The following is a 26,809-nucleotide window of genomic DNA, read 5'->3' on the forward strand; positions in this document are numbered from 1 at the left end:
ATATGCTCTTTTTTTACAATGAATGCAACACCATTCCTCTTGAATTTGTCATTCCAGGCATAGTAAACTACGTGGTTGTCAGATTCAAAATGGCCAATACTAGTCCATTTCAGTTCACTAATGCCTAAGATATCAATGTTTATGCATTCCATTTCATTTTTAACAAATTTCCTATTTTTCTAGATTCATACTTCGTACATTCCATGTTCTGATTATTAATGGATGTTTACAGCTGTCTGTCTTCATTTTGACTTGTGCCCCATCAGCAAATGAAGGTCCTGTGGGCTTTACTCCCACAAGCTTTACTCCATTCACGTCATCACGGTCAACTCTACTTTGAGGAGGCAGCTCTTCCCCAGTTGCATTTTGAGTGCTTTACAACCTGAGGGGCACATTTTCCAGCACTGTATCTGACAGTGTTTCTCTGCTATTCATAAGGTTTTCAGTGACTAAATATTCGGAAGTAGTTCGTCACTCTTTGCGCCTAATCTGTCTTCATCTGGAAGCTCATCTGAAACCTGTCCACTGTGGGTGACCCCGCTGGTATTTAAAATACCCGTGGCATAGCTGACCCTTGCTATAATTCCCAAAGGCGTGTACTCTGAAATCCAAGGCACACCTGTTTCCCTGGCACCCTCGTGTGTGATGGAGTAGAACTGAGTGCTAACATCTCTACAGAAGCAGATTACCAGACCTTTCTTCCACTGGAGCTGTTATCAGCCCCATTTTACAGAACACGAAACTGAGGCCCAGAAAGGTGAAGCCACTTGCCCAAGGTTAACGAATTTCCAACCAGGTCAGCAAGCAATTTGAACCTGGGCCTAACTCTAAAACCAAAGTCCAGATGTAACCGGACCTCGGTTCAAACCCAGGCTTGGCCACTTAGTAGTCAGGAGACGCGTGTCCAGAGGAACTTTGAAGCCATTATGATGGGCCACAGAGGCAGAGGCCTGGAAATTCTGGATTTGGCCACAGCTCACTGGCCAAACTCCAAACACACTATTTCCAGCCCTGCCTGAGGGGGCCTGTCCCTAGTGTTGACCACATCAACTTCCAATGCTTGGGAGTCCCCCCCTCCCCCGGGGGCTGGGCCTCAGAGGGAAGGGTGGGCACCCAGGGGTTAGGGGCACAGCACAAAAAAGCCCTCTCTGGCTGGGGTCCAGGAGCTGGGTGTTAAGTATCCACTGGCCCAGACTGATTGAGTTGGCTCAAGCCATTCCCCTCAGCCTCTCTGCATCTCAGTTTCTCTATCTCAAAAACGACAGGGGGGAGGAAGCACTTATTTTCGGATAATCCTCAGAAAAAGGCATAGAAACAGGGACCCAGAGAGGCTGAGGGGGCATAGAAATGGAGGCTAGAGGGCTAGAGGGGCTCAAAGACTGAGAGACACATGGGGGTGGAGCCAGAGACTTACAAGGAACCAGAGAACCAAATGGCATGGATCTGGCCAAGGGGGTTCAGAGGTGAGGGTCTATGAGAGCAAAGAGGCAGAGGGGATGGAGACAAGAGTCTAGAAAGGCAGGTGGCTGTAGAAATTGGAGGACTAGAGGGCCCCGGTATCCATCGTAGAGATAGATGATGGCGGATTGGGTCTATTGGTCCCGGCTCACCCAGGCAGTGGGTACCATCCAGGCTGCTGACAAAGCCACGGGGACAGGTGCACACATAGCTCCCAACCGTGTTGGCACAGTTGCCTCTGGGGCAGAGACCAGGCACATGAAGACACTCATCCACATCTGAGAAAGGACATTTCCCGATCAGTCCTGGGTCCCCTGCAGGCCTGCCCTTCTTCCTCCCTGCAGGGGCACCCGGGCAGCCCAGGACAGAAGAGATCCCCTCCGTGTCACTCACCTTCACACTTGGCAGCACCCTCACTGAACCGGTGTCCTGCCAGGCAGCGGCACTCAAAGGAGCCCACGGTGTTGATGCATCTGCCCCCCTGGCACAGGCCTGGGATGGCTTGGCACTCATCCACATCTACAGGGGTGACGGCCAATAGGGGGTGAGAGGGCTGTTACAGAGAGGAACCAAGGCTGCCCAGAGCCCCCCACTCAGCCCTGGTAGCTCAGGGCCACTGAGCCCACTCCCTGACCCTACCACGCACCTTGGCAGGCCCCTGTTCGAACATTGGGGATGAAGCCTCGGCGGCAGGGGTGCGGCTGGGGAGGACACAGCTCACACGGGAGGCCCCAGGCGTGGCCCACAGTGGCACAGCAGAGCACCTTGGTGCAGACGAGGCCCGACAGCTGGTGCTGACACCCCTCAGGGCCGACATGACCAAAGCAGGGCCCAGTCCGGTAGTCTGAAGGGAGGTTTGAGTGTGGGCAGTTGGTCCGTGGCCTCTGGGCCCCAGCATCTCCATCCCTGCAGCCCCAAGTCAGGCCTCTACCTTTCATGCTGCCCTTCCAGCCTCCCTGCACCAACCATACCAAGCTTTTCCTCATGCTGTGCCCCTTCTTAAAACGACTTTCCTCCTCTTCTCTAACAAACTCCTATTCACCCTGCAAAACTCTTTCTCTCCAAAGCATTCCCCAAACAACCTCCAAGGGAAACCAGGGGTCTCTCAGCCCACAAAGCCCAGGGCATGTATGGTGCTCCCTTTTTCTCCCCGAAGCTCATCTCTCCTTTTGGGTCTGGCCAGGAAGCCATGGGTGTCCCACTAGAAAGTGTGCCCCATTAGAGATCACACGCCTGACCCTGGAAAATCTCTCAGACCCAGCATGTACCCAAAAGTTCTGGGCTCCGAACACTACATCATCCACCTCCTTATGAACCAAAGGTGGCCATGTTGCTGCTTGGCTCTGCGCTCCGCCCTGTCCATGTATAAGACCCAGATGTGACTTCCCATCTCTGATCTCCAGATGTTTCCAATAACGGGGCTGGAACTCGACCAAGGGGAACCCCTCCCAGAAGAAATGAAGGCAACCCCCAGCTCCTTCAGGGTTTGTATGGAGGAGGGGCTTCAGAGATATCTGGTTCAGATGTCCCCAGAATCTCACCTAATTCACTCAGCACCTGGACCCCTGGACAACCAGCCTGGCTTCTCTCCTGGGCCGTCACTGTCTACCCCCAACCCCTGCCTCCTCTTTCACCCTGCCCCATTGGTCCTCACCTCCTCTCAGTCGTCCCAAGTCTGTTCCACCTCAATTCCTGATGATCCCAGTCCCTCCAACTTCCAGATCTTCCTTACACCCTCTCCACCCTCGCCTCAGCCACAGAAGCACGCCACCTCCCCCCTACACCATTATATCACCAGACTCTGCCCTCCGCACCGCCCACCTGGGTGTCAGTCACAGGGCGCTAGCCCCTTTACTTTCTTGGGCTTCTGGGTTTTAAAGGGTACTCCCATGGCACCAGTTCCTCGCCACCTGCACATTCCCAACACCACTGGCCCAGTTCTTTTGTACCTTCTTGTGAGCTCCGTTTTTTTTTCTGCCCACCCTTAAATGCCCAAACCCTTTTCTCGCCTTTTGCCCCTCACCCCCTTCCATCTGCCTGTTCTCAGTCCCTATGAATAGGACAGGAGCTCTGATGGCGCAGTTGCTTAAGCACTTGGCTACTAGCCAAAAGGAGTCCTGGTGTAATACTGCAGGATAAGCACTGGACTGCCACAAGGTTGGTGGTTTGAACCCACCAGTCACTCTTTGGAAATACTATTGTTGTTGTTGTTAAGTGCCATTGAGTTGATCCCAACCCATAGCGACCCTGTGTAGGGTTTCCGAAGAACAGCTGGTGAGCTTGAACCGCCAACCTTGCAGTTCAAACGGCTTTGCAGTCTGATGCATTAGCCCACAGCGCCACAAGAAACCAACTCTACGGCACTTAACGACTAGCCAAAACATTGGGGGTTTGAACCCATCAGTCATTCTATGGGAGGAGCAGGGGGCAGTGTGCTTCCGTAATGATTATAGGCTTGGAGATCTTGTGGAACAGCTTTACCCTGTCCTATAGGGAGTCCTGGGGTGGCGCTGTGGGTTAATGCACCAGACTGCAAAGCCATTTGGACTGCAAGGTTGGTGGTTCAAGCTCACCAGCTGCTCCTTGGAAACCCTATACAGGGTCGCTATGGGTCAGATTCGACACGATGGCACTTAACAACAACATAGGATGGCTATGAGCTAGAATTGACTCAATGGCACACACCAACACAACACAGATGTGACGACTGATGCCACCTTCTTAGCCCCATGACCTGAGCATCCAGCTGCCTCCTCGACCAGCACAGAGCAGGGAGCCTGCCCCCATACATCCTATCTGTCACAAGGCACATTATTGCACAAAGCAGTATTACTGCTCACACTGCTAGTTTGGGATCAGACTGTGTCCCTCAAAATACATGTTGTATCAGACTCTAGCCACCTAGTAGACATAACAAACTGTCCCTCATCTGATTATTCAGTAATGCTTGTTAGTAATCTCATACGTGAGCCCTGGATATCCACAGACAAATGTAAAAACCTCCCCTAAAAGCCGAGACTGTAAATTCCAATAAGCCAAGTCCCCCCCCACCCAAAAAAAAAAAAAAGCTAAAGGGGATAGAAACACTGTAAACTGATGATATATGGCAGGGATAATAATCAATGTAATGAAACAAGCTATATGAATGGTTGAATGTGAAGCTGATGATGTGCCCTGTAAACTTTCACTCAATGCAAAATAAAAACATTTAATTAAAAAAAAAAAAAATACATGTTGTATGTAATGTAGCGCTGTGGGTTAATGCACTGGACTGCAAAGTCAGTTTGAACCACAAGGTCAGCAGTTCAAGCTCACCAGCTGCTCCTTGGAAACCCTATTCAGAGTCGCTGTGGGTCGGAACCAACTCAAGAGCAACAATCTTGACTGAGGACAAGGGCAATGGGATACCACGTGGAGTAATTCCATTTGAGAACAAGCAATTTCTCTATTATGTTAATAAGGTGCCCAGAGTATCTTAACCCTAAACACTTTTGAGATATAAAAAGAGCAGATTAGACTGAAATGGAGGCAGAACAGACGTCATATGGAAATCTCCAAGGAACATGGAGAAGAGAAAGAGACAAGGATCTCCCCCCAGAGTGTGGATTCATGGTCAGCAAGCTAAGTGGACTCACAGCAACCCTTTAGGCCAGAGTACAACTGCCCCATGGGATTGCCAAAGCTGTAATCAACAAGAACTGAATGCTGTTGTTAAGTATAGGGTTTCTGAGGAGGAGCGGCTTGTGAGTTCAAACTGCCATCCTTGCTATTCAAACAACCTTGTGGTTCACTGTTTATCCTACAGCGCCACACCAGAACTCCACACCAAGTTTTTCTCTCAAGGGTTTGAACCATCGACCTTACAGTTAGCAGCCAAGGGCTTAATTGCCGTGCCACTAGGACCCTTCCTTCAGGTACAAGGTTAGGATTCCAAACCACATTTCTGGGGGATACCATTGAGAACATCTGGGAACTATCCCAGGAGCTGGCACAGCAGGAAGGGGGCTAGTCAGACTCTCCACCACCTCCATGTGTCTCACAGGCTGCCTCCCCAACCTCCTCAGCCCAGTTTGGTACCTCTCTCACACTGTGGTCCCATGAAGCCATACACACAGGCGCAGAGGTTGGGCCCCACACATCGGCCCATGTTGTGGCAGCCTCGGTCACAGATGGCTGTGGATGGAGTGGGGGTGGGGAGGAGGCATGAGACCCCTAAGCTGCACAGGAGGCTGGGCTGGAATCCCCAAGGCGGGGCCCAGACCCAACAAGACTGCGACATGAGCGTGTTCCCTCAAACCCCAGTTCAGAAGAGTCTCCATGGGCAGTGGGCAGGTGGGTGCACCAATGGAGTGGGAGCCTCCAGGGCGTACTCACGCTGCCCACACACAGGGCCTATGTAGCCCCTCAGGCACAGGCAGATCTCCCCTCTGCAGCTGCCCCCATTCAAACAGCTCACACTGCACCCTGCCCCTGGAAACAGAGACCCATGGTCAGTTGCAACCAGGAACCAACTGGAACCCCTAGTGCCATTTGGAAATCTGGAACCTTCTCCTTCCGTCCCAGAGGCTCTGGCCTGCTCACCGAGCCTCACCCCACAGCTGGGGGCCAGCGATCCGTCTGAACAAGTGCACAGGTTGGGCCGGGAACAGAACCCCTGACCACAGGAGTGCCGGCAGACAGCTGCAACAGATAGAGTGGACAGTGGTCAGGGCCAGGCCCGATCCTGGACCATCTCCTGTCCTGCATCCAGAGTCCCTGTGCATGTGGACTATCCCCTGACTCGAGAGCAGGGCTGTGCAAGTGGTCAGACCCAGGCTGTGGCCATTCTGGGGAGAAAGATAGCTCTGGGCCCTAGTGACAGGGGACAGAGGTGCTGGGTCACTGGGAGGGTACGGGGGGGGGGGGGAGTCTCTTGGATGTGGAGTCAGATTCTAGAGACATAGGGACATTGTCAGGCAAAGGAAACAAACGTGGCATGGTGACCGGGAGTGTGGGACAGAGGCAGGGGCCATTCCTGGGGTTCAGCACTCCTTCATCCACAACTATATCCACTTCACAACTGGGCTGATAATACAAGCAAGAAGGTACTGAAGTGGTAGAATTCTCGCCTTCCACGCAGGATATCTGGGTTTGACCCCCGACACGGTATCTCACGTTCGTCCACCACTTGTCTGTCAAGTGGAGATTCATCTGTTGCTAGGATGCCGTACACGTTACCAGGGAGCTTCCACACTTAGAGGGACCATTCAGACTCCATGGCAACCAACAACAGGAGGAACAAGGTGCAAGGGAAGGATGCATGGGAACCTTCTAGATTTTCCATAAACCTAAAACTGCTCTACTTTTTTAAAAAATAAAGAAAAAGGGCTGGACTTGATGGTAGATAAGAGATCCAGGGGCCCACTCTCTCCTCCCCACACCCCCACCTTCAGAACACTCACGCACAACACACTGGTTCCCACCAGGCAACGTCCTCCAGCCAGGACAGCAGTAGGTGTGAAAGGGAGAGCCACACACATTTGGCCTTCGGGAGAGCACGTGGGAAGGTGAGACCATGACTGGTGAGTGTCCAGCCAGCCCCCTCCCCCGGGGGGTTTCTCAGTATCCAGAGAACCACACACCCCTGTAAGACACGTGTGCCACCTCGCCTCTGTACTCGTCCAAGATTTGGAGACTCTGAAGCTCCATCCCAGTGGCCCTGGCCACCTGCCACACACGACAGTGCCACCCAGGCCAGCAGGAGTGGCGCCAGAGAGCCTGGAGTCATGGTGAAGACACTAGTCCTCTCCTAGCCAAGCGCAGCTCCGCTGAAGCCAAGACTGGTCCCTGGAGGCTACAGAGAGGAAGTGAGTCTGCCCCAGGCAAACACACAGTTCTCAGAAAACCCCTGGCCACCAGGCAGAACCAGGAGCAGGGGGAGGGTTACCCCAGATGGGAAGAACTAGGGCAGCCCCTCTCCCCTGACCTGGGAGCAGCTGGACAATCCAAGGAGGCTTCCTGGAGGTAAGATGTGATGGAGTCAGTCAGAAAATGCTGGAGAGAGGAAAAACAGAAGGTTGCTGAGTGTGTGGAGAGGAGTTGGAGCTGGATTTTGTGGCAGTTTGTGATTGTGTAATGGAACTTATCTCAAGTAATAGAAGACTGTCGAAGGTAATTAAGTGAGAGGGACAAAGTGAGAGACAGGTGTCAGGTGGCTAGAGCAGGGCTCTAGGCCCAAGGGGACACAAGCAGGTGAGAGGTTGGGGCAGGCGGCCAGGAGAGGGAGGGAGAGGAAGGGAAGGATTCCAGGGATAAGGAGAGGCTGGACCTGGACCGGAAGTGGAGGAGAGCGTCCCAGCATTCTGCCCAGGGAAGGGTGTGTTCCCCTGTTACGGGCTGAAGGAAGGGTTGAGGTTGGTGGTGAGAACCACTAAGAACCACTGAGGCCATGATGGACAGAGGCAGGGTTACTGGGCAGAGTGGGAAAGTGCAGCTCAGAAGTCACCCATTCACCCACTTCACAGAGGAGCAAGTCAAGGGACTGAGTAGGTGCTGAGGCCATGGGTGGCACAAAAGGTTTGCACCCAACTGCTAAAGTTGGGGGTTGGAACTCACCCAGTAGTGCTGCGGAAGAACAGCTTGGCAATCTGCTTCTGTAAAGGTTAGAGCCAAGAAAACCCTCTGTAGCAATTATACTCAGTAACACACAAATGGCCCCGATTGTTGGGTTTTTTGTTTGTTTTAAGCTTAAGCAGCAGGGAGGAAGGGAAGAGGATGTGGCAGCACGCGTTTCTCCTGGGATTGGAAAGGTGGGAGAGAGGAAGGAGATGGGGACAGGGCCGCCTCCTCGGGAGGTCATGATCCAGGCAAAGTTTTGCAGAGTGAAAGCGGAATACTTGGGGGCAACAAGCCACAAGTGGTCTGTGAGGTTGAGTTTGGTGGAGAACGTGCGGTAGGCGTAGAAGGGACAGTCCGGGTGGTCCCAAGATCCCTGGAGAAGCGAGAGACCCTGCCGGGGTGTGGGGAGCTAGTAGGCCGACTAGGAAGGCGCGCCCCCTTTTTGACCCGGAGATGTTCAGGTCGGTCTGCGCTCGGAAGGCACCTTCTCCAGGCAGCCTCCGGTCCCGCGGAGCCCTCTTTGCCATTCCCGCCTCGGGACTCCCCCGCCGCCCCGGAGTGGGTCGAATGAATGAGCGCGGGTGGCGTGCGCTGCGAGGGCGGGGAGGGGGCTTCAGGGCTCCGTCGACTCGGAGGGAGCGCCCCGGCGCCCGCGAGCCGCGGTCTCCGCCGGGCAGAACTAGGGCGCCGGCCCCGGGATCCCCGGCACGCTCGGCTCCGCCCTCACCTGCGGGTCCGAGCGCGAGGTGCACCGCGCCGCCGCCCATCCGGGCCGAGCTCCCAGCTGGGCTCCGGGACCCCGCACCCCACTCCGGCGCGGAGAGGGGAGGGGGCTGGGCCCGGGGCTGCGGCTGCAAACAAAGGAGTCCTCTCCCCTCCCCCCCGGCGGGCCCCGCCCGGCGCGCCCACTGGCCCCGCAGCGCCAGCACCCTCCCTACCTGCGAACGGGCGCGCGTGGAGGCGGCACGGCGGGTGGTCGCGCGGGAGGGCCGGTTCGGCGCTGCCCGGAGGCTTGGGGCGGGAACACGAAGGCCAGAGGCCCACCCCGCCGCGTTCCGGGCCCCGAGCAGCCACTTGGGGGAGGTGGGGGCGGGAAGAGTTGGGGGAGGGTGTGTTTGCACCTCAAAGCTACGAGACGGAGGCGGGGGGCTCGGAGCCGAGGGAGGGGCTGGCTGCAGTTGGAGGAGGGCCTGGGGCTCCGAGCGCGATTCTGAGGGGCTGGAAAGCTGGAGTGGGACGCCGAACCAGTGCGGGAATTGAAATGGGGTTTGGGGAGCGCGTGGAGCCGGGGGTTGTAGGAGCTTAGGGTTTCCTAGGAGAAATTGAGCTGGAGATGGCGCGAGATGGGACTCGGATTTGGAGTGGCCTGGACTCACCTGGGAAGCCTTCCCACGGGTGAGGAGAATGCAAAGGGTAAAGTTGAAAACTCACCTGGGGGCTGAATGCTTTACCAAACTTTGGTTCTTAAATCCAGAGGCCCCTAAACTTGTAGGCAAAGCTTTGCGCGAACTTGAACATCGTGGAAAAGTTAGACAGGAAGTTTAGGAACTTTGAGTTTATGTTCCTGGGGAAGTAACAGTTCGGGAAAGGGGAATGAGAAAGGTGACAACTTGAAGACGGTCGTCTGTGTCACTGAATTGTACGTGTAAAGTTGTTGAATTGATAGATGTATGTTGTGCTGCATGTATTTTCAGCAAATGTTTTTTTAAAAATGTGTGTATATATTTATTTATTTGTTTATTTCCTGGGGGGGGGGAAGTCTGTGTTATTGAACTGATTCTCAGAATGGAGCATGTAAGAGCATAAAAGTCTAGATTTTTGAATCTCATTGGGCCTGTTTCTCCACCTGTCAAAGAAGTCCTACTTTCAGAATTTCAGTTCACTGTCGGGTTTACACCTCAAACAAAATTCTAGGCTTCTCCACTACTTGCCCACCTTTGGGAACAGACACCTCAAGCGAACCTTAACTTGGGTCTCTCAGATGTTTATTGGACTTGAAGCTGTTACTTTACCCAACAAACTCCTGTGTATACGGCAAAGCCCAGCTGAAAAATCCCCTCCTTACTAGTTTATTTCCAGATTGTTAGTTTCCTTCCTGAATTCCCTTTTGAAAGCTGATCATAGCTCCCTGTAACACTTTTGTTGTTGTTGCTGTTATTGTTGTTAAGTGTCGTCAAGTTGGTTGCGACTCATAGCGACCCTGTATAGGGTTTTCTGAAGAGCGACTGGTAAGTTTGAACCACCAACTCTGTGGTTCAAACCAACCTTGCGGTCCAGCGCATTAACCCACAGCACCAATAGCAAATAACATTGAGATTGAATAGATATTGGGTACTTACAGTGCTAAGGGTTTCCAATACATTATCTCATTCAGTGTCTTGAGGAAGGTCCTCTCATAGTTCCCATTTTACAGATGATTGAACTGAGGCCACTGGAGCTCACTTAGCTTGTCCATCACAGGGTCACTTGAGTAGGAACCACTTATCCTCGAAGGCATTTAATCATAATAGGGTCTCCAATGGCTGTGATCTTTTAGAATTAAATCACCAGGTCTTTCTTCCAAAGGACTACCTCTGAGTGGACTCAAACTTACAACTTTTCAGTTAGCAGCCAAATGTGTTCACCATTTGCATCACCCAGGAACTTGGGAAGTGTCAGTACCAAAAACCCTAAACCACTGCCATCAAGTCCGTTTCCAGTTCATAGCGACCCTATAGGACATAGGGGAACTGCCCCATAGTGTTTCCAAAGTTGTCATCTTCATGAAGGTGGACTGCCACATCTTTCTCCCTCAGAGCGGTTGATGGGTTTGAACCACTGACCTATTGGTTATCAGTCAAACGCTTAATTCCTGTACTACCAGGTCTCCTGAAGTCTCAGTTGCTAAATGCCTTCTAGTTAATTTTGACTTATAATGACCCTAATCGTTTTCTGAGGCTGTAAATCTTTGTGGGAACAGAAAGCTTCATCTTTCTCTTCAGGAGCAGCTGGTGGACTCAACTGCCAACCTTGTGGTTAGCAGTCTAGTGCTTATCCTACAGAGCCACAGTGCTCCTGAAAAACAAATCAGAAAACAGGAGGGAAGGGCAGGCAGAGGAAATAGTACAAACAAAGAAAGATGCCAGAAATGAGCAGGGCTTGAGCCTTGGGAAGGTCTCTGGGTGTCAAAAATGGTTAGCACTAGACTGCTAACCTAAATGTGGGTGGTTCACCCACCCAGGGGTGTCATGACCAAAAAAGGTCTGCTGATCTGCTTCTGTAAAGATTACAACCAAGAAAACCCTGCGGAGCAGTCACATGAGATAGGATCACCATGAGATGGAATCCATCCAAACAGCAGAGCAGTTTGTTTTGTTTAGCTTTGAGGGAGGGAAAAAGAAGGGGCTGCTGAGAGGGAGGCTGGAGTGGTGAGCAGAGGCCAGGAGATGGCTCCTCCAAATCACGGAAGGAGCCATGAATGAGGACATCTTGGCCGCTGGACTGGGCTAGGAGTGTGCCGCAGAGGGAAACTTTGAGGAAAGACTGGGGAAAAAGCTGACGATCCCAGTTGAGGGAAGAGTGTCATTGGGACCTGTGAGCAGTCCGGAGGGTTGAGGAGGGCAGGGGGCCAGGGAGGAAACCCCAGGGTCAAGGTGGCTCAGCAGTGTCAGAGGTGGGATTCAGGCAGGGAGGGGTCCAGGGGCTGTTATGGATGGACCAGCTTCTTGGGATATCTCTGTCAGTCCTTCCCAGACTCTTCCCAACTCCCCTAGTGCCTTCTCTACCTCCTTGACTTTGCCTAGGTCCACCCTGGCCAGGTCATCAGCCAGTAAGAACTTCTTACAGGGCATTGGACAGAGACACTGGGTGGCCAAGAGTCAGTCAAGTGTGTGTGTGTGTGTGTGTGTGTGTGTGTGTGTGTGTGTGGAACAGGGGAAGGGACATTCCCCCTCCAGGGACACAGCATGACTGAAACTACAAAAGCAAAGCAGGAAGAAGCTTTTACCAGAAGAGAGGTTAATGCAGTTTTAAAAGTCTCCATGCCTGTTCTCCCTAAGTGCTGGGGGAGGCCATCAAAGATAAAGGAAATGGTCAACTGAGAGCGAAGGACTGTTCACATCAAGTATCAATCCTATCCCCTCTGTGTACAGGGTAAATAGAAACAGGCAACTTAGAAATTGGCTACCTAAAACAAGGGGACAATAAAGGCATAAAGTGACTGGCTTACAAGTTTTCAAGAGGTAGTTTAGTATAAGAGTATGTGGGGAAGGTAGAATCCCCACTGAATAGTTTTCATGTTGTCTAGAGGGTCTGGTGAAAAGAGATGGGGATAAGATTCTTATGATTCAGTAGTGAATAATTGTTATCATGACTTATTATGACTGTCACAACTACAAAGGTAGAACTTTTGTAACAAAAATGGGGGAGTAGTTAATCTTAACAGTCCAGGAACTGAAAACCCTAGGATCATCAAGGAAGAGGAGCATGAGCAGAATGTGGGACCAGATATGCAGCAACACCAGATATGGAGGCAGAGATGGGGACATGGAGAGAGGGAGCAGCTGAGGACTCTAGACTCATGGAAAGAGAAAGGCTGAGTGTTGGTGGCCAGAAGGCAGGCTTGCAGAATGTGTCCTTTGGTTATTTGAATTATAATATATTCCTGAGTGTTTTTGTGTACATCCCCCCCACCAAACAACAACAACAAAAATAAAACGGAATAGAAGACAGTACTGTTGAACATAATGCATTGAGGAGATTGTAATCATCACAATGAAATGATGAGTGTAAAATTGATGCTCTCCCATGTAAACTGTCACTCAATTCACAATAAAAAAAATTTTTTTTAATGGAAAAAACAAAACAAAAAACAGATAAAAGAAATGAAGGTGATTTGCCTAATGCATCATTTGAGTTCTTGACTGCTGCTTCCCTGAGTGCAGATTGTGGATCCAAGCAAAGTGAAGTCCTTGACATCTTCAGTCTTTTCTCTATTTAGCATGATATTGATTTATTGGTCCCGTTGTGAAAATCTTTTTCTTCTTGTTTTACCTAATTAGATAAGAATGTCTGTACTAAGAGCTGTTATTTTTTTTTATAAAGATCCATCTACTTGTGATCAAATGGGCAGCAGCAACTCAAAAGGACAGACAAGACATTTTAGGGAGCAGTGAATTTGTGATGACAATGGTGAAATCATATGAAAAAAGTTGTTGAGAAAGATGGTGCCACTGTTGTAGCGTGGAGGGGATTTGTAATCACTGAGATGAAACAAAGCATGTGGTTTGCTGACTGTAAAACTGATGATCTTGTCTGTTAACCTTCACTTCAATTCACAATAAAAAAACTTGAAACAAATAAATAGATGAATGAATACTGATAATAAAAGAAAATGATACAACTGGAAGAATGTAGCCAGTGTTAATTGTACAGGTAGACATTGTTGAAGTGGTATACATTTTGTTGTTAATATTTCCATCAAAGATAAATAAAACTAAGTGTTGCATTGACACAGGAAAAAATAATAATAAAAAGGAGGTGAGATGCTAACTCCGAAAGTCTTTGACCCCGAAAGTTCTCTGACAGCAAAGAGTGAGCTTTCTTTTTCTTTTAACTTTTACCAACAGAAATTTATTTTTCTCACAGTTTAGGAGACCAGAAGTCCAAATTCAGGCTGTCAGCTCTTCTAGAAGGCTCTGTGGGAAGCTCTTGTCACTTCAGCTTCAGCTTCTTGGTTCTGTATGTGGCTTGCCACCTATCCTCACCCATCTCTGCTTGCTTAATCTGTTCCTTGGATATTTTTATGAGTGACTGACTCAAAACACACCCTTACCCTAACCCTGCCTCATTCACATAACAAAAACAACCCATTCTCAAATGGGGTTATAACCACAGATAGGGATGTTAGAATTTATAACACATGTTTTTAGGGAACATGGTTCAACAAGTAGACAGTTCTTATTGTCACTGTACCCTCACTCGATACATCAAGCCATCTAGTGTGCATCACATGATGTCTGATTGAATCACATGATGCCTGCACTCCAGTGGTACTGTTACGTTAGCCTCCTACATCACTGCCCATCACTGACGTGGCCATGCGGACCGTGTGGTACCCTACTCTGTCATATTGTCAAGAGGGAATGTTTAGGCTCTCAGTCCCCCTTCAGCATCACAGTGCCAGCCCAGAAGGATGACAAGGGCAGAGCCTGTCACCCCATCTCCTTGTCAATCGTACACCATCATCAACTTTCTGTTCCATGGTCCTTGTTATCATGCATCTACTACAGGATGTTGTTGTTGGGTGCTGTGAAATCAGCTCCTTATGCACAACAGCCCTGCCTAGCCCTGTACCAGCCTCACAATTGATACTTTGAGTCTATTACTGTGGCCACTGTCAGTCCATCTCGTTGGGGGGCTGCCTCTTTTTTGCTGCCCCACCACTTAATCAAGCTTGATGTCCTTTTTCAGGGACCAGTCCTTCTGGATGTTATTAGGTGCTGTCAAATCAGTACCAATTCACAGCGACCTGATGCACAGCAGACTGAAACACTGCCCGATCCTGAGCCAAACTTACAATCATTGCTATGCTTGAGACCATTGCTTCTGCCACTGTGCCAATCCATCTCATTGGGGGTCTCTTTCTTTTTCGATGACCCTCCAGTCTACCAAGCATGATGTCCTTCTCCAGGGACTCTTTCCCTCCTGATAATATGTCTGAAATATGAGAGGCAAAGTCTGGCCATCCTGGCTTCTAAGGTGCATTCGGGTTGTACTTCTTGTAAGATTGATTTGTTCTGGCAGTCCATGGTACTTTTAATATTCTTCAACGCCATAATTCAAATGTGTTGGTTCTTCTATGGTCCTCCTTATTCACTGTCCAAGTTCCACATGCATATGAGGTTATTGAAAATACCATGGCTTGGGTCAGGCACACCTTAGTCTTCAAACCTGTTTGCTTTTCAACACTTTCAAGCGATCTTCTGCAGCAGACTTGCCTAATGCAATATGTTGTTTGATTTCCTGACTCTGCTTCCGTGAGTGTTGATAGAGGATCCAAACGAAATGAAGTCTTTGACAATGTCAACCTTTTCTCCATTTATCATGATGTTATTTATTGGTTTGTTGTTGTTGTTGTTAAGTGCCGTCGAGTCGGTTTCGACCCATAGCGACCCTGAATAGGGTTTCCAAGGCTGTAAATCTTTACGGGAGCAGATCGCCTCATCTTTCTCCCGCGGAGCAGCTGGTAGTTTCGAACTGCTGACCTTCCGGTTCGCAGCCCGATTCGTAACCACTACGCTACCAGAGCTCCTTATTTATTGGTTTAGTGGTGAGGATTTTTGTTTTCTTTACATTGAGGTACAGTCCACACCGAAGGTTTACAAGACAACCTATAGTCCAGATGCCTGCCATAGGTATTACCCATTACCCCATTGTGGGTAACACCTGTGCCCTGTCACCTTCATGCACCATTGCTACGACAACCACTGTGTGTCACCACTGAATCTGCCACGCAGGAGCCTAAACTGTGAGTGACAGGAAGCAACACTGATCTGTCTCAGCAGAAAAAACACTTGGTCCAATGAAGTTTCCCCACAAAGCTGGAGAATCATGCTTGGAGGTTGTACATGCATGTGGGACCAAATCACATCTGGTCCCACAAAGACACCATCCAAAACTCACTGAAGTGTGTTTCTCAAAAGATATGTTGAAATCCTAACCCTCGGAGCCTGTGAGAATGATTCTGCTTGGAAGTAGAGTCTCTTGCAATTCATTAACAAGAGCTCCTATCTGAGGAGTGTCCTAATTCCATCCAGTGGTGTCCTTATGAAAGGGAAGATGCAGAGACACCCAGAGGGAAGTTGGAGGAAGAGAGAGAGAAACGATGCTACAACCCTCAGTCAAGGACCCCCTGGAGCTGCCAGCAGTTCAGAGAGACAGGGAGGCCTGAGGGCACCCTGAACTCAGAACCTAAAGATGGTACACTAAAGTATAGTGTCCCTATACTTCTCAAGGTCTGTTGTGCTTCTTAGTGGCTTGCCCCGGGAGGCTCTGACATCTCTGCACCTTAGTCTCAGGCTGATCCTGCTGATCCTGGACACTGGGGCTGTTGGCAGCAAAATGGGGTCCTGTGGGCCCCCTTCTTCCACCCAGTATCTGTCAAAGTCTGGGCAGAGGTGTCTGGTGGATGGGAAATGTGTCACCTCAATGCAAGTGGAGCAGGGAGAAAGGGGACCTGAGGTTCTGCCTCGGGGGTAAGAGGAATTCCAGCCCCTGGGGTGGACTGGTAGCCAGAGAAGATGGAATAGGTCCCTTGTCACCAGGTACTGTCTCTCAGCTGTCACCGGCCATGGCCGCACATGGCTGCCTGTCACTTACCTTGTCACCACAAGTCTTAACTATTCTTACACTAGTCCTTTGTTTTTGTTACAACATCACCAGTTGCTTTCCCAGCTCCTCCCTGTTCCCATTCCATTGTCACCTGTCACTTCTGCACTGTGTCTTTATCCTCCAGCCTTACCTATCACTGTTATCTTGTCTCCTCATTGTTGCCTCTTGTGGCCCTATTGTCCTTTGTTAACTGCCATTGCATTAGCCTTGGAGCCCCCAAGAACAAGAGCACAACTCCTGGTTCTTCACCATCCCCAGCATCTCCGGTGGGTCCATAAGGTTTTCCCTGGCTGCTTTTCTGAAAGAGATCACCAGGCTTTATTTCCTAGTCTGTCTTGGTCTGGTTGTTGTTGTTGTTAAGTGCCGTGGAGTCAGTTCCGACTCATAGCGACCCTATACAGGATTTCCGAGCTGTAAATCTTTACGGGAGCAGAAAGCCTCATCTTTCTCCCACAGGGCAGCTGGTAGTTTCGAACTGCTGACCTTGCAGTTCACAGCCCAATTCACAACCACTACGCTACCAGGTAGTTCCCCTGAAACCCGTTCAGCATCCTAGAAACACATAGGCCTCCACTGATGGGTGGGTGGTGGCTACACATGGATTGCATTGGCAGGGAATTGAACCTGGGTCCTCACATAGAACCTAAGAATTCTGTCACTAAATCATCAATACCTGTCCCCTATCGTCTTTTGGGTTAATGAGCCAGACTGCAAAGTCGTTTGAACTGCAAAGTTGGCAGTTCAAGCTCACCAGCTGCTCCTTGGAAATCCTACACAGGGCCGTTATGGGTCGGAATCGACTCGACAGCACTTAACAATAACAACAACATCATCTTTCTAAACAAACCAAAACCAATCATCGTCGAGTCTATTCCAACTCATGGCGACCTCTTGTGTGTCAGGGTAGGACTGTGCTCCACAGGGATTTTAAGATCATGACCTTACAGAAGCAGATCACCAGGCCTTTCTTCTGATGTGCATCTAGATGGGTTTGAACTGCCAACCTTTTGTTGCAGTTAAGCACTTAACTGCTTGTGTCACACCATTGATGTCATCCTGAAGTCTCCATGGTTGTCATCTTATTAAGGTCACTTTGAGTTCTCCCATCCCCCAGAAGTCCCTGTCTGATTTTCTGTGTCCTACTGTGGTGGTTTGCATGTTGCTGTGATGTTAGAAGCTATGCTATCAGTATTTCAAGTAAAATCAGGGTTAACTATGGTAGGCAGCTTTCAGTGGAACTTCCAGACTAAGACTAGGAAGAAAGGCTTGGTGATCTACTCCCCAAAACTAGCCAGTGAAGTCTATGGCTCACAACAGAGTATTGTCTGCTATAGTACTGGAAGACAAGCCCCCAAGGTTGGAGGGCTCTCACATAAACCCACAGTGTCCTCAGCAATGGACTTGGGCAGACCAGTGATTGAGAAGATAGTACAGGATTGGGCAGTGTTTCGTTAGTCCACTGTGCATGGAGTTGTCATGAGTCATGGCTTGATGGCTGCTAACAACAAGGAGGAAGAAATGGGATCAGGAGGATGGGTCATGCCCAGGAGCACTGGGCAGGGCTGGGGACAAAGAGACATGGGGTGGGGGAGGTGCCTGCCATCTGTGGAGTTGGGGCCACTGGCCCTCTTAGCCCAGGGTGGCTCAGAGACAGAGCCTTCTTTGTCTGAGCACAGGAAGCAGCTGGCTCAGGGAAGATGGAGCACAGGGTGAGGAATTTGGCAGGAAGCCTGGGAGTGAAGCCAGGGGAATAGAGGGCCTGGGAGGGCGGAGAGCCAGGGAGGAGCAGGGATAAAAGATGCCCCCAGTTTAAGGCTGGGCCCTGGGGGTCTCCCTGGCCTCTTCATGGGATTGGATACTAAAGAACCCAGAAACAGGATGAGTCACAGTCCCTACTAGACAAATGAGGAAACTGAGGCCCTGAGCTGCCAAATCTCTCATAGCCAGTAAAGTGCATGGGCAGATCTGAACCAGGCCACGAGGCCTGAGGGCTCCCCCACATCCTTGGAAGTTTTCCCCATTCCCATCATTGTCTCTCCTGGGCAGAGGAAAGTAAGAGATCCTGTCTGTCTCTGATCCATTCACAGATTATTCTGTTTTACTTCAAAGCACCTGTATACAATGAATAAGGGAGACCATAGAAGAATTGATGCATTTGAATTATGGTGTTGAAGAAGATAATTCAAAGTACCATGCACTCCCACCCTCTCCACACACAGAGTAGACAGGGATGGGCAACTTGGACATTGGCTACCCAAAATGGGAGGCGGGGGCCTACAAAGGCAAGAAGTGACTGGCTTACAAGCTTTCAAGAGGGAACCTGGATCCAGAGGGCCTGGAGGAAGGTAGAATCTCTGTGAGTAGTATTCGATCTGACTAGGCGGGGCTGATGCAATGAAATGCAGACGGGTCTCTTGTGATACAATAGAGAATAAATGTTATCAGGATGGATTGTGAGGGTCGGAAATGTAAAGGTAGACGTTTTATAGCAAGGAGGGTAGTGATTAACTTTTCAGTCTAGGAACAGAGGTCCCTAGGACCATCAAGGGAGAAGAGCAGAGAGCGGGACCCTAGCCAGAGAAGCAGTGATACCTGAGATGCAACCAGAGATGATGATGTGGAGCGATGGAGCAGCTGGAGACTTTAGATCCAGAGAGGGTGTGCTGAAGACCTGGGAGGTATGGGGGGAAGGATTGCATGGAGGGGATTGTAACCATGGCAATGAGACGATATACGATAGAATGAATGTAAAACTAATGTTCTCCCATGTAAATGATCATATAATTCACAATAAAACATTTAAGAAAAAAAAAAAAAAGTATCATGCACTGTCAGAAGAACAAACCAATCTGTGTTAGAAGAAGTACAACCAGAATGCTCCTTAGAAGCCAGGATGGAGAGACTTTGTGTCTCATACTTTGGGCATGTTACTAGGGGAGGGACCAGTTCCTGGAAAACAGCATGATTGGTAAAGTGGAGGGTCAGCACATCTCAACTGCCAACTAACTGGGAATCCTGGTCCAGTCAAATTGATGCAAAACCCGAACTATCACAAACTCTATCTTTCCCCTTGTGTGTCTCACTGTGTCTATTTTCCTCTTCTGTAGGACACCAATCATATAGGGGCAGTCCTTGGGGTGTGCAGTGGTTAATAAACTTGGTAGTTAAGTCAAAGGTTAGCGATTGACATCCACCCAGAGGCACTTCAGAAGAAAGGTCTGGCAATCTACTTCTGCAATACCAGCCACTGAAAACCCTAGGGGACACAGTTCTACTCTGACAGACTTGGGGCTCTTTTAAATTGGAGTCAATTTAATAGCTTTTTAATGCACTCAGATGAGATTAGGACTCACCCTAAATCAGGGGACCTAACTGATAACATCTTTAAAGAAAGATCCTGTTTCCCCAAATAAGCTCACATGCATAGGTACCAAGGGGCTAGAACATCAACAGGTGTTTTTCTGAGGAAAAAACAATTCAATCCACATACCACGAGGTTTAGTTACAGTGCAGCATGCCTCGGTATTTCATTCCTTTTTATGGCTGGATAGGATTCCCTTGCATGGATGAACCACATTGTGCTTTCCCGCTCATTCACTAGTGGACATGTGGGTTGTTTCTACTTTTGATTGTTGTGAATAGTCGTGTTAGGAATGTACTTGCCTCTTTTTTTTTTTTTTTGCCTCTTCCACATCTTGGCAATATTTCTGGGTCAGTTCAGAAAGAGTGATTTGGGTGAAAGTTTGCAGAGCAAATTAGTTTTTCATTCAGCAATTTATACACATGAAGAAACCACCAACTTTATTTTGAACTGAATGAAGGTTTACAGAGCAGAACATCATCTTTATTTCAACAAATCAGCTGCTGGTTTCATCTCAGTTATTGTAATTTGTTCAGGGTAACGTCACTCAGGCAAATTCCTCACTGTGTTTCTTGTTTTTATTCCTCTTCCTTTCCCAGCTCTTCTGCATTCTATCCTTAGATAAATCCTGCCCTTTTCATCTTGGATGGCTGGCCTTTCTATGGTGTGGAATTGAGCCTCAGGACTGAATTAAATTCCACAGCTGAAGGGTGACCTAGGGCATAGTCTCAGGGTTCCACCATCCTCTACTCAACAAATAATTGTTGCTAAGTGCTGTTGAGTGGGTTCTGACTCATAACAACTCTGTGTAACGTTCCTGAGAAACAGCTGGTTTGGCTCCGATCACAAACTGACAGAAATATCCCCTGGTTAATTAATTCCACCAGAACTCCTAGAGACTGGTATCCAGTGACCCAGACCTGTGGTCCATTTCTGCAGCAACCATTTATAGAGTACCTACTGTATACAGGTAGTGTAGTGGTTACGAATCCGGCTGCGAACCTTAAGGTCAGCAGTTCGAAACTACCAGCCGCTCTGTGGGAGAAAGATGAGGCTTTCTGCTCCCATAAAGATTTACAGTCTTGGAAACCCTTTACAGGGTTGCTGTGGGTCAGAACCGACTCGATGGCACTTATCAACATCAACAACAACTGTATACCCAGTAGGAGTCCTGGTGTGGTGCTGTAGGATAAGCAATGGACTATAAGGTCAGTTTGAACCAAAGATCAAGGGTTCAAACTCACCAGTCACTCGTTGGAAACCCAATACAGGTTTGCAACGAGTCTGAACCAACCTGATGGCAGTTAACAACAACTATATGCCAGACACCAGAACAGGAAGGTAAACAGAAACAGACTGGGACCTTACTCTCTGGTAAGGTGTCATAATCATCCAACCATTAGTTTAGCAAATATAGGTTAGACATTGGGCTGCTAATAGCAAGGTTGGTGGTTCAGACCCACAAGTCACTCCTTAGGAAAGCAGATGTCTGCTCCCATCAAGATTTAGTCTCTGAAACCCTTACAGGACCACTGGGGGTCTGCATGGCTTGATGGCAGTGAGCTGGCTTTGGGTACCAGACGCTGAGGACCAGAAGGAGAAGAGACACAGATTCAGGTCCTATCCTCCTGCAACGTATCGGAATCCAGGGGATAGTCATGCAAACAACATTGAGTGTCTACTGTATACCAAAGGAGCCCTGATGTTGTTGTTGTTAAGTGCCATTGAGTCAATTCCAACCCATAGTGACCCTGTGTAGGGTATCCAAGGAGGAGCTGGTGAGCTTGAATCACCGACCCTGCAGTGCAAACGACTTTGCAGTCTGATGCATTAGCCCATAGCAACATACCAGGACTCCAAAAGAGCCCTGATAGCATAATGGATTATGAGCTAGGATGCTGACTGCAAGGTCAGTAGTTCGAATCTACCAGTCGTTCCTCAGGAGAAAGTAAAGATTTGCAGCTTCAGAACCCCTATACAGGATCGCTAGGAGTCTGAACCAACTGGATGGCACACAACCCTGCCCCCCCTCCCCAACACACACACTATATATATACCAGGCACTGGAGGCAGGAAAGTGAGTGGTAACAGACTCTTGCGGTATGTTATGGTCTTGTTGTGTGCTGTGAAGTTTGTTCTGACTCATATCAACCCTGTGTAGGGTTTCCAAGGATGAGCTTGAACCACTAACCTTGTAGTCAGCAGGCCAGTGCCTATCCTACAGCGCCACATCAGGACTCCATATTATGGTAAAGGGGACATTTCTTAAATCTGCATTTACTGACTACCAGCTGTGTACCAGGCACTATCCAGTTGTTGGAGGATACAACAGCAAACAAAGCAGAGAGCCCGGGAACGCACATTCTAGCTGGGGTCAGCACCATGAGAGCAAGGCTCCTGGGGCGGAGGGGAGGGCAGCAGGGATGGTCTCTCTCATGCAGGGCCAGGTAAGGAAGCACTCAACTGAGGTAACAGGAGAGCAGACAGGTAGTGAGCACAGCAGGTGGGAGGGAAGCAGATGGGCTAGATGCCCAGAGGGCCGAAACACAGGAACAAAGGGAGAGAAGAGCCAGAGCTGAGGTTGGGGGAGCCCTAGCTATTGGAACAGCATGGGTGATCCATCAGGGGCTGTCATTGCATGTTCTGCAAAATTTGGGACCACCAGGCCATGTGTGGATTATTCCTGCTGGGGGGGGGGGGGGGACCTGCCCCCCAGCCCTGCTGTCTACACCCAGTTGTTCAGTTATTAGCTCAGTCTCTTTTTTCACTGTCCAATCCATTTCCCCCAACTCCCCAGCTGACTGAGGCTCACTCCCAACTTCCTGCCCTACCCCCAAAAGGTCCTGGAGTCGGCCATTAGTTCAGCTGACATTATTAAGTGAGGTCCCCAGGTAACACAGCTTGTGCTGAACTAGTAACCTAAACTACTTAACAACAAACCTACCCAATGGTGCTGTGAAAGAAAGGACTGGCATTTTGCTTCTGAAAAGATTACTGCCAGGATGGATACAATGAGACTGTTGTAACAATGTCACTGAGCAATAGGTGTAGAAATTGTTGAATGGGAACCTATTTGGCTGTATACTCTCATCAAAAATACAATAAAATATCAAAATAAAAAGAAGAAAGCCACATGAAACAGTTCTAATCTGTAACACATGGGGTCGCTGTGAGTTGGAACTGACTTGACGTTACTTAACAACAATAATCCTGTGAGAAAGCCATGAGGGATGGGGTCACGTGAGACACCCCAGACCCAAGGATACAGTGGGACTGCCAGAGCTGGAAAGCTGAGATCCTTCCACTTAGCAACTTTATAAGCGCTCAGATGTGTGCCAGGGCATCCCCCTGGGCACTCAGTAAACATTTGCTGAGTGAATGAAAAGCAATTGCTTGTGGAGAAGAAGTTAGCTTGAGAAGGATTTTGAAAGCCACGTTGAGGAGGATGGATAAGTCCTGGTGACAGCAGGGAGCCAAGGAGGGTGTTAGACAAGGAGACATGGAATCTGATTTATGTTTGAGGACCAAGTTGTCAACAGAAAAAAACAATTACTTTAGTTGAGTCCATTCCTCATGTGTGTCAGTTAGAACTGCGTTTCACAGGGTTACAATGGAGGATTTGTCTGACATCGATCTCCAGGGCTTTCTTCTGAGATGCTTCTGGGTGGACTCAAGCCGCCACACTTCTGGTTAGCAACAGCCCAGCACTTTTACCGTGGACATTACGGTGGACACAACCCTCGAATTCCAGTTGCCAAGAGGGACGGAGTTAGTAGAATCTGTCACGAGGGGGCGCTCACGTCCTCCCACAGATTGTCGTCAGAGCAGCGCAGTCTATTAAAGGTTCTCTGGTTGACCTTGCCTAATGAACGCTTGAAACAAGGCCAGTGGAGAGTTATGCAAGTTTAAAATACACAACAGATCCCAAAGATTCAGTGTAAAAAACAAAAAGCCCCATCTCAGGATGCTTTTGCAAATACTGGTTGCTTGTTGAAATAATAATATTTTGGATACATTGTTGCTGTTGTTGTTAGGGGGCATCATGCAACAGAGTGAAACACTGCTTGGATACATTGTTATTTGTGCTGGGCTGAGTCAGTTTCAGCTCATAGAGACCCTGTATAGGGTTTCCAAGGAGCAGCTGGTGAGTTTTAACTGCTGACATTAGGGTTCAAACAGACTTTGCGGTCCAGAGCTTACCCTACAGTGCTGTACCAGGATTCCGCTTAGTTACACTGGGCTACATATTACAAATTATAGTATTACAATTTCATCCTTACTGTTGCTAATGGCCCACAAGTTGATTCCAACACGCGATGACCCTTGCTTGATGACTAGAGCTGCCCTATACTTGTGATCTTTTGGAAGCAGATCACCAGACTTATCTTCCTAGGTGTCTCTGGTAGGTTGAAGATGCTCATCTTCTGGGCAGTTAACTTATGTATATTACAGACCATATACATACATGTATATCTATATATCCATATTTTTGTTGTTGTTAAGTGCCTTCGAGTCGATTCCGATCCATAGCGACCCTGTGTAGGTTTCCAAGGAGCAGCTGGTGAACTTGAACCACTGACTTTGCAGTTCAAATGACTTTGCAGTCTGACTCATTAGCCCACAGCACCACACCAGGACTCCATATATCCATATACTTATAGAGGAGCTCTGGTAGCGTAGTGGTTACGAATCAGGCTTCAAACCTCATGGTCAGCAGTTAGAAACTATCATCTGTTCCGTGGGAGAAAGATGAGGCTTTCTGCTCCCATAAAGATTTACAGCCTCAGAAACCCTGTACAGGGTTGCTATGAGTAGGAACTGACTCCAAGGCACGTAACAACAACAACTACATATAGAAATAGATCTATGTTGTTGGTGTTGTTAGGTGCCATTGAGTAGGTACCGACTCATAACGACCCTGTGCATAATGGAATGAACCACTGCCCTGTCCTGCGTCAACCTCACAATTGTTGTTACGCTTAAGCCCATTGCTGCTGCCACTGTACCAAGCCATCTCATTGGAGGTCTTCCTCTTTTTCTCTGACCCTCTACTTTACCAAGCATGATGTCCTTGTCCAGGGACTGGTCCTTCCTGATAGTATGTCCGAAGTAGTTGTTGTTGTTGTTAGGTGCCATCGAGTAGGTACCAACCCATAGCGACCTTATTTATGCACAACAGAACGAAACACTGCCCGATCCTGGGCCAACCTCACTACTGTTGCCATGCTTGAATCCATCGATGCTGCCACTTGGCCAATCCATCTCGTTGGGGGTCTTCCTTTTTTTTTCTGACCCTCCACCTTACCAAATATGATATCCTTCTCCAGTGACTGGTCTCTCCTGACAATATGTCTGAAGTACAAGAGATAAAGTTTGGCCATCTTGGCCTCCAGGGAGCACTCTGGCTGCACTTCTTCCAACACAGAGCTGTTTGTTCTTTTGGCAGTCCATGGCACTTTCAATATTCTCCTCCAACACCACAACTCAAAAGCATCAATTCTTCTACGGTCTTCCTTATTCACTGTTCAGCTTTCCCCTCCACATAAGGTTATTGAAAATACCATGGCTTGTGTCAGGCACACCTTAGTCCTCAAGCTGACATCTTTGCTCTTGAAATAGATATATATTTTGTTGTTGTGAAGTGCCATCAAGTCTGTTTCAACTCTTAGTGACCCTGTGTAGTGTTTCTGAGGAGCAGCTGGTGAATTTGAATGCTGACCTTGCAATCCAGCACATTATCTTGTAGCGCCACACCAGGACTCAGACATATAGATACACACATGAGTATACATATATACATACAATAGACTATATATAACTCAGCCATAAAGAGAAAATAAGTCCTGATACGCACGCTACAATACAGATAAACCTTGAAACTATTATTCTGAGAGAAATAAATCAACCACAAAAGGACAAGGACCATATGATCCCACGTATATGGAATATCTTGAATAAGCACCACTCAGGGAACACTGAGTTTACATTAATGTTGTTGTTGTTTTTAAATGCTGTCCAATCAGTTTGACTCATAGCAACCCTGCATAGGGTTTCTGAGGAGCAGCTGGTGGATTTGAACCATTGACCTGTGGTGAGCATTCCAATGTTAATAGTGGTGGAATAATTCAGGCAAAGATAGTGACAAAAGTTATATAACATGTCGAATGTAATCGATGGCACTAAATTACGTATGTAAACATTGTTGCGCTGGCAAATGTTTTGTTATATATATTCTTACAATAAGTATTTTTCATTTGCTTGTTTTTACTTTTTTTTTTTTTTTAATACGGCTTATAAAAACTTAAGATTGCATGCGTTGTTGTTAAGTGCCATTGAGTTGATTCCAGCTGCTAGTAATCCTATAGGACAGAGTAGAACCACACCCTAGATTTTCCAAGACCATAAATCTTTATGGAGAACAAACAAATCTGTGTTGGAAGAAGTACAGCCAGAGTGCTCCTTAGAATCCTGGATGGTGAAACTTTGTCTCTCATACTTTGGACATATTATCAGGAGAGACCAGTCACTGGAGAAGGACATCATGCTTGGTAAACTGGAGGGTTGGAGATAAAGAGGAAGACCCCCAAGGAGATGGATTGGCACAGTTACAGCAGCAATGGTTTCAAACACAGCAACGATCGTGAGGTTGGCGCAGGACAGGGCAGTGTTTTGTTCTGTTGTGCAGAGGGTCGTTATGAGTCAGAACCAACTTGACAGTGCCTAACAACAACAACAACAACAACACATCTTTATGGAAGCAGACTGCCTCATCTTCCTCCCTAAGAGGGGCTGTGAGAACAAACAGCCAACCTTGCATTCAGCAGTCTAATGCTTACTCAGCGCATCACCGGAGCTTCTAAAGGTGGTAGTGGTGGTGGTTACATGCCATAGAGTCAGTTCTGACTCATAGCGACCCGTATAGGGTTTCCAAGGCTATAAATCTTTACAGGAGCAGAAAGCCTCATCTTTCTCCCGTGGAACAGCTGGTAGTTTCGAACTGCTGACCTTAAGGTTCGCAGCCCG

General features: G+C 48.6%; 1 protein-coding gene and 1 pseudogene across 1 annotated transcript in view; one reads left to right on the forward strand and one right to left on the reverse strand.

Moving 5' to 3' along the window:
* The window catches only part of FBN3 (fibrillin 3), a 93,972-nt gene extending 86,747 nt beyond the window's left edge, over positions 1-7,225 (reverse strand). The window contains exons 1-7 of the mRNA XM_006868999.1: positions 7,080-7,225; positions 6,900-6,982; positions 6,040-6,138; positions 5,833-5,928; positions 5,536-5,631; positions 2,105-2,302; positions 1,852-1,977 (exon numbers count right to left, since the gene is read on the reverse strand). Coding sequence (XP_006869061.1) covers positions 1,852-1,977; positions 2,105-2,302; positions 5,536-5,631; positions 5,833-5,928; positions 6,040-6,138; positions 6,900-6,982; positions 7,080-7,225 — 844 coding nt within the window. The remainder of the gene's footprint in view (positions 1-1,851; positions 1,978-2,104; positions 2,303-5,535; positions 5,632-5,832; positions 5,929-6,039; positions 6,139-6,899; positions 6,983-7,079) is intronic.
* A 2,173-nt stretch (positions 7,226-9,398) lies between these two features.
* Positions 9,399-26,809, forward strand: part of LOC102811265 — a 23,370-nt pseudogene continuing 5,959 nt past the window's right edge.

This window comes from Chrysochloris asiatica, unplaced genomic scaffold (assembly GCF_000296735.1).
Source record: "Chrysochloris asiatica unplaced genomic scaffold, ChrAsi1.0 scaffold00125, whole genome shotgun sequence".
Classification (NCBI taxonomy): Eukaryota; Metazoa; Chordata; class Mammalia; order Afrosoricida; family Chrysochloridae; genus Chrysochloris; species Chrysochloris asiatica.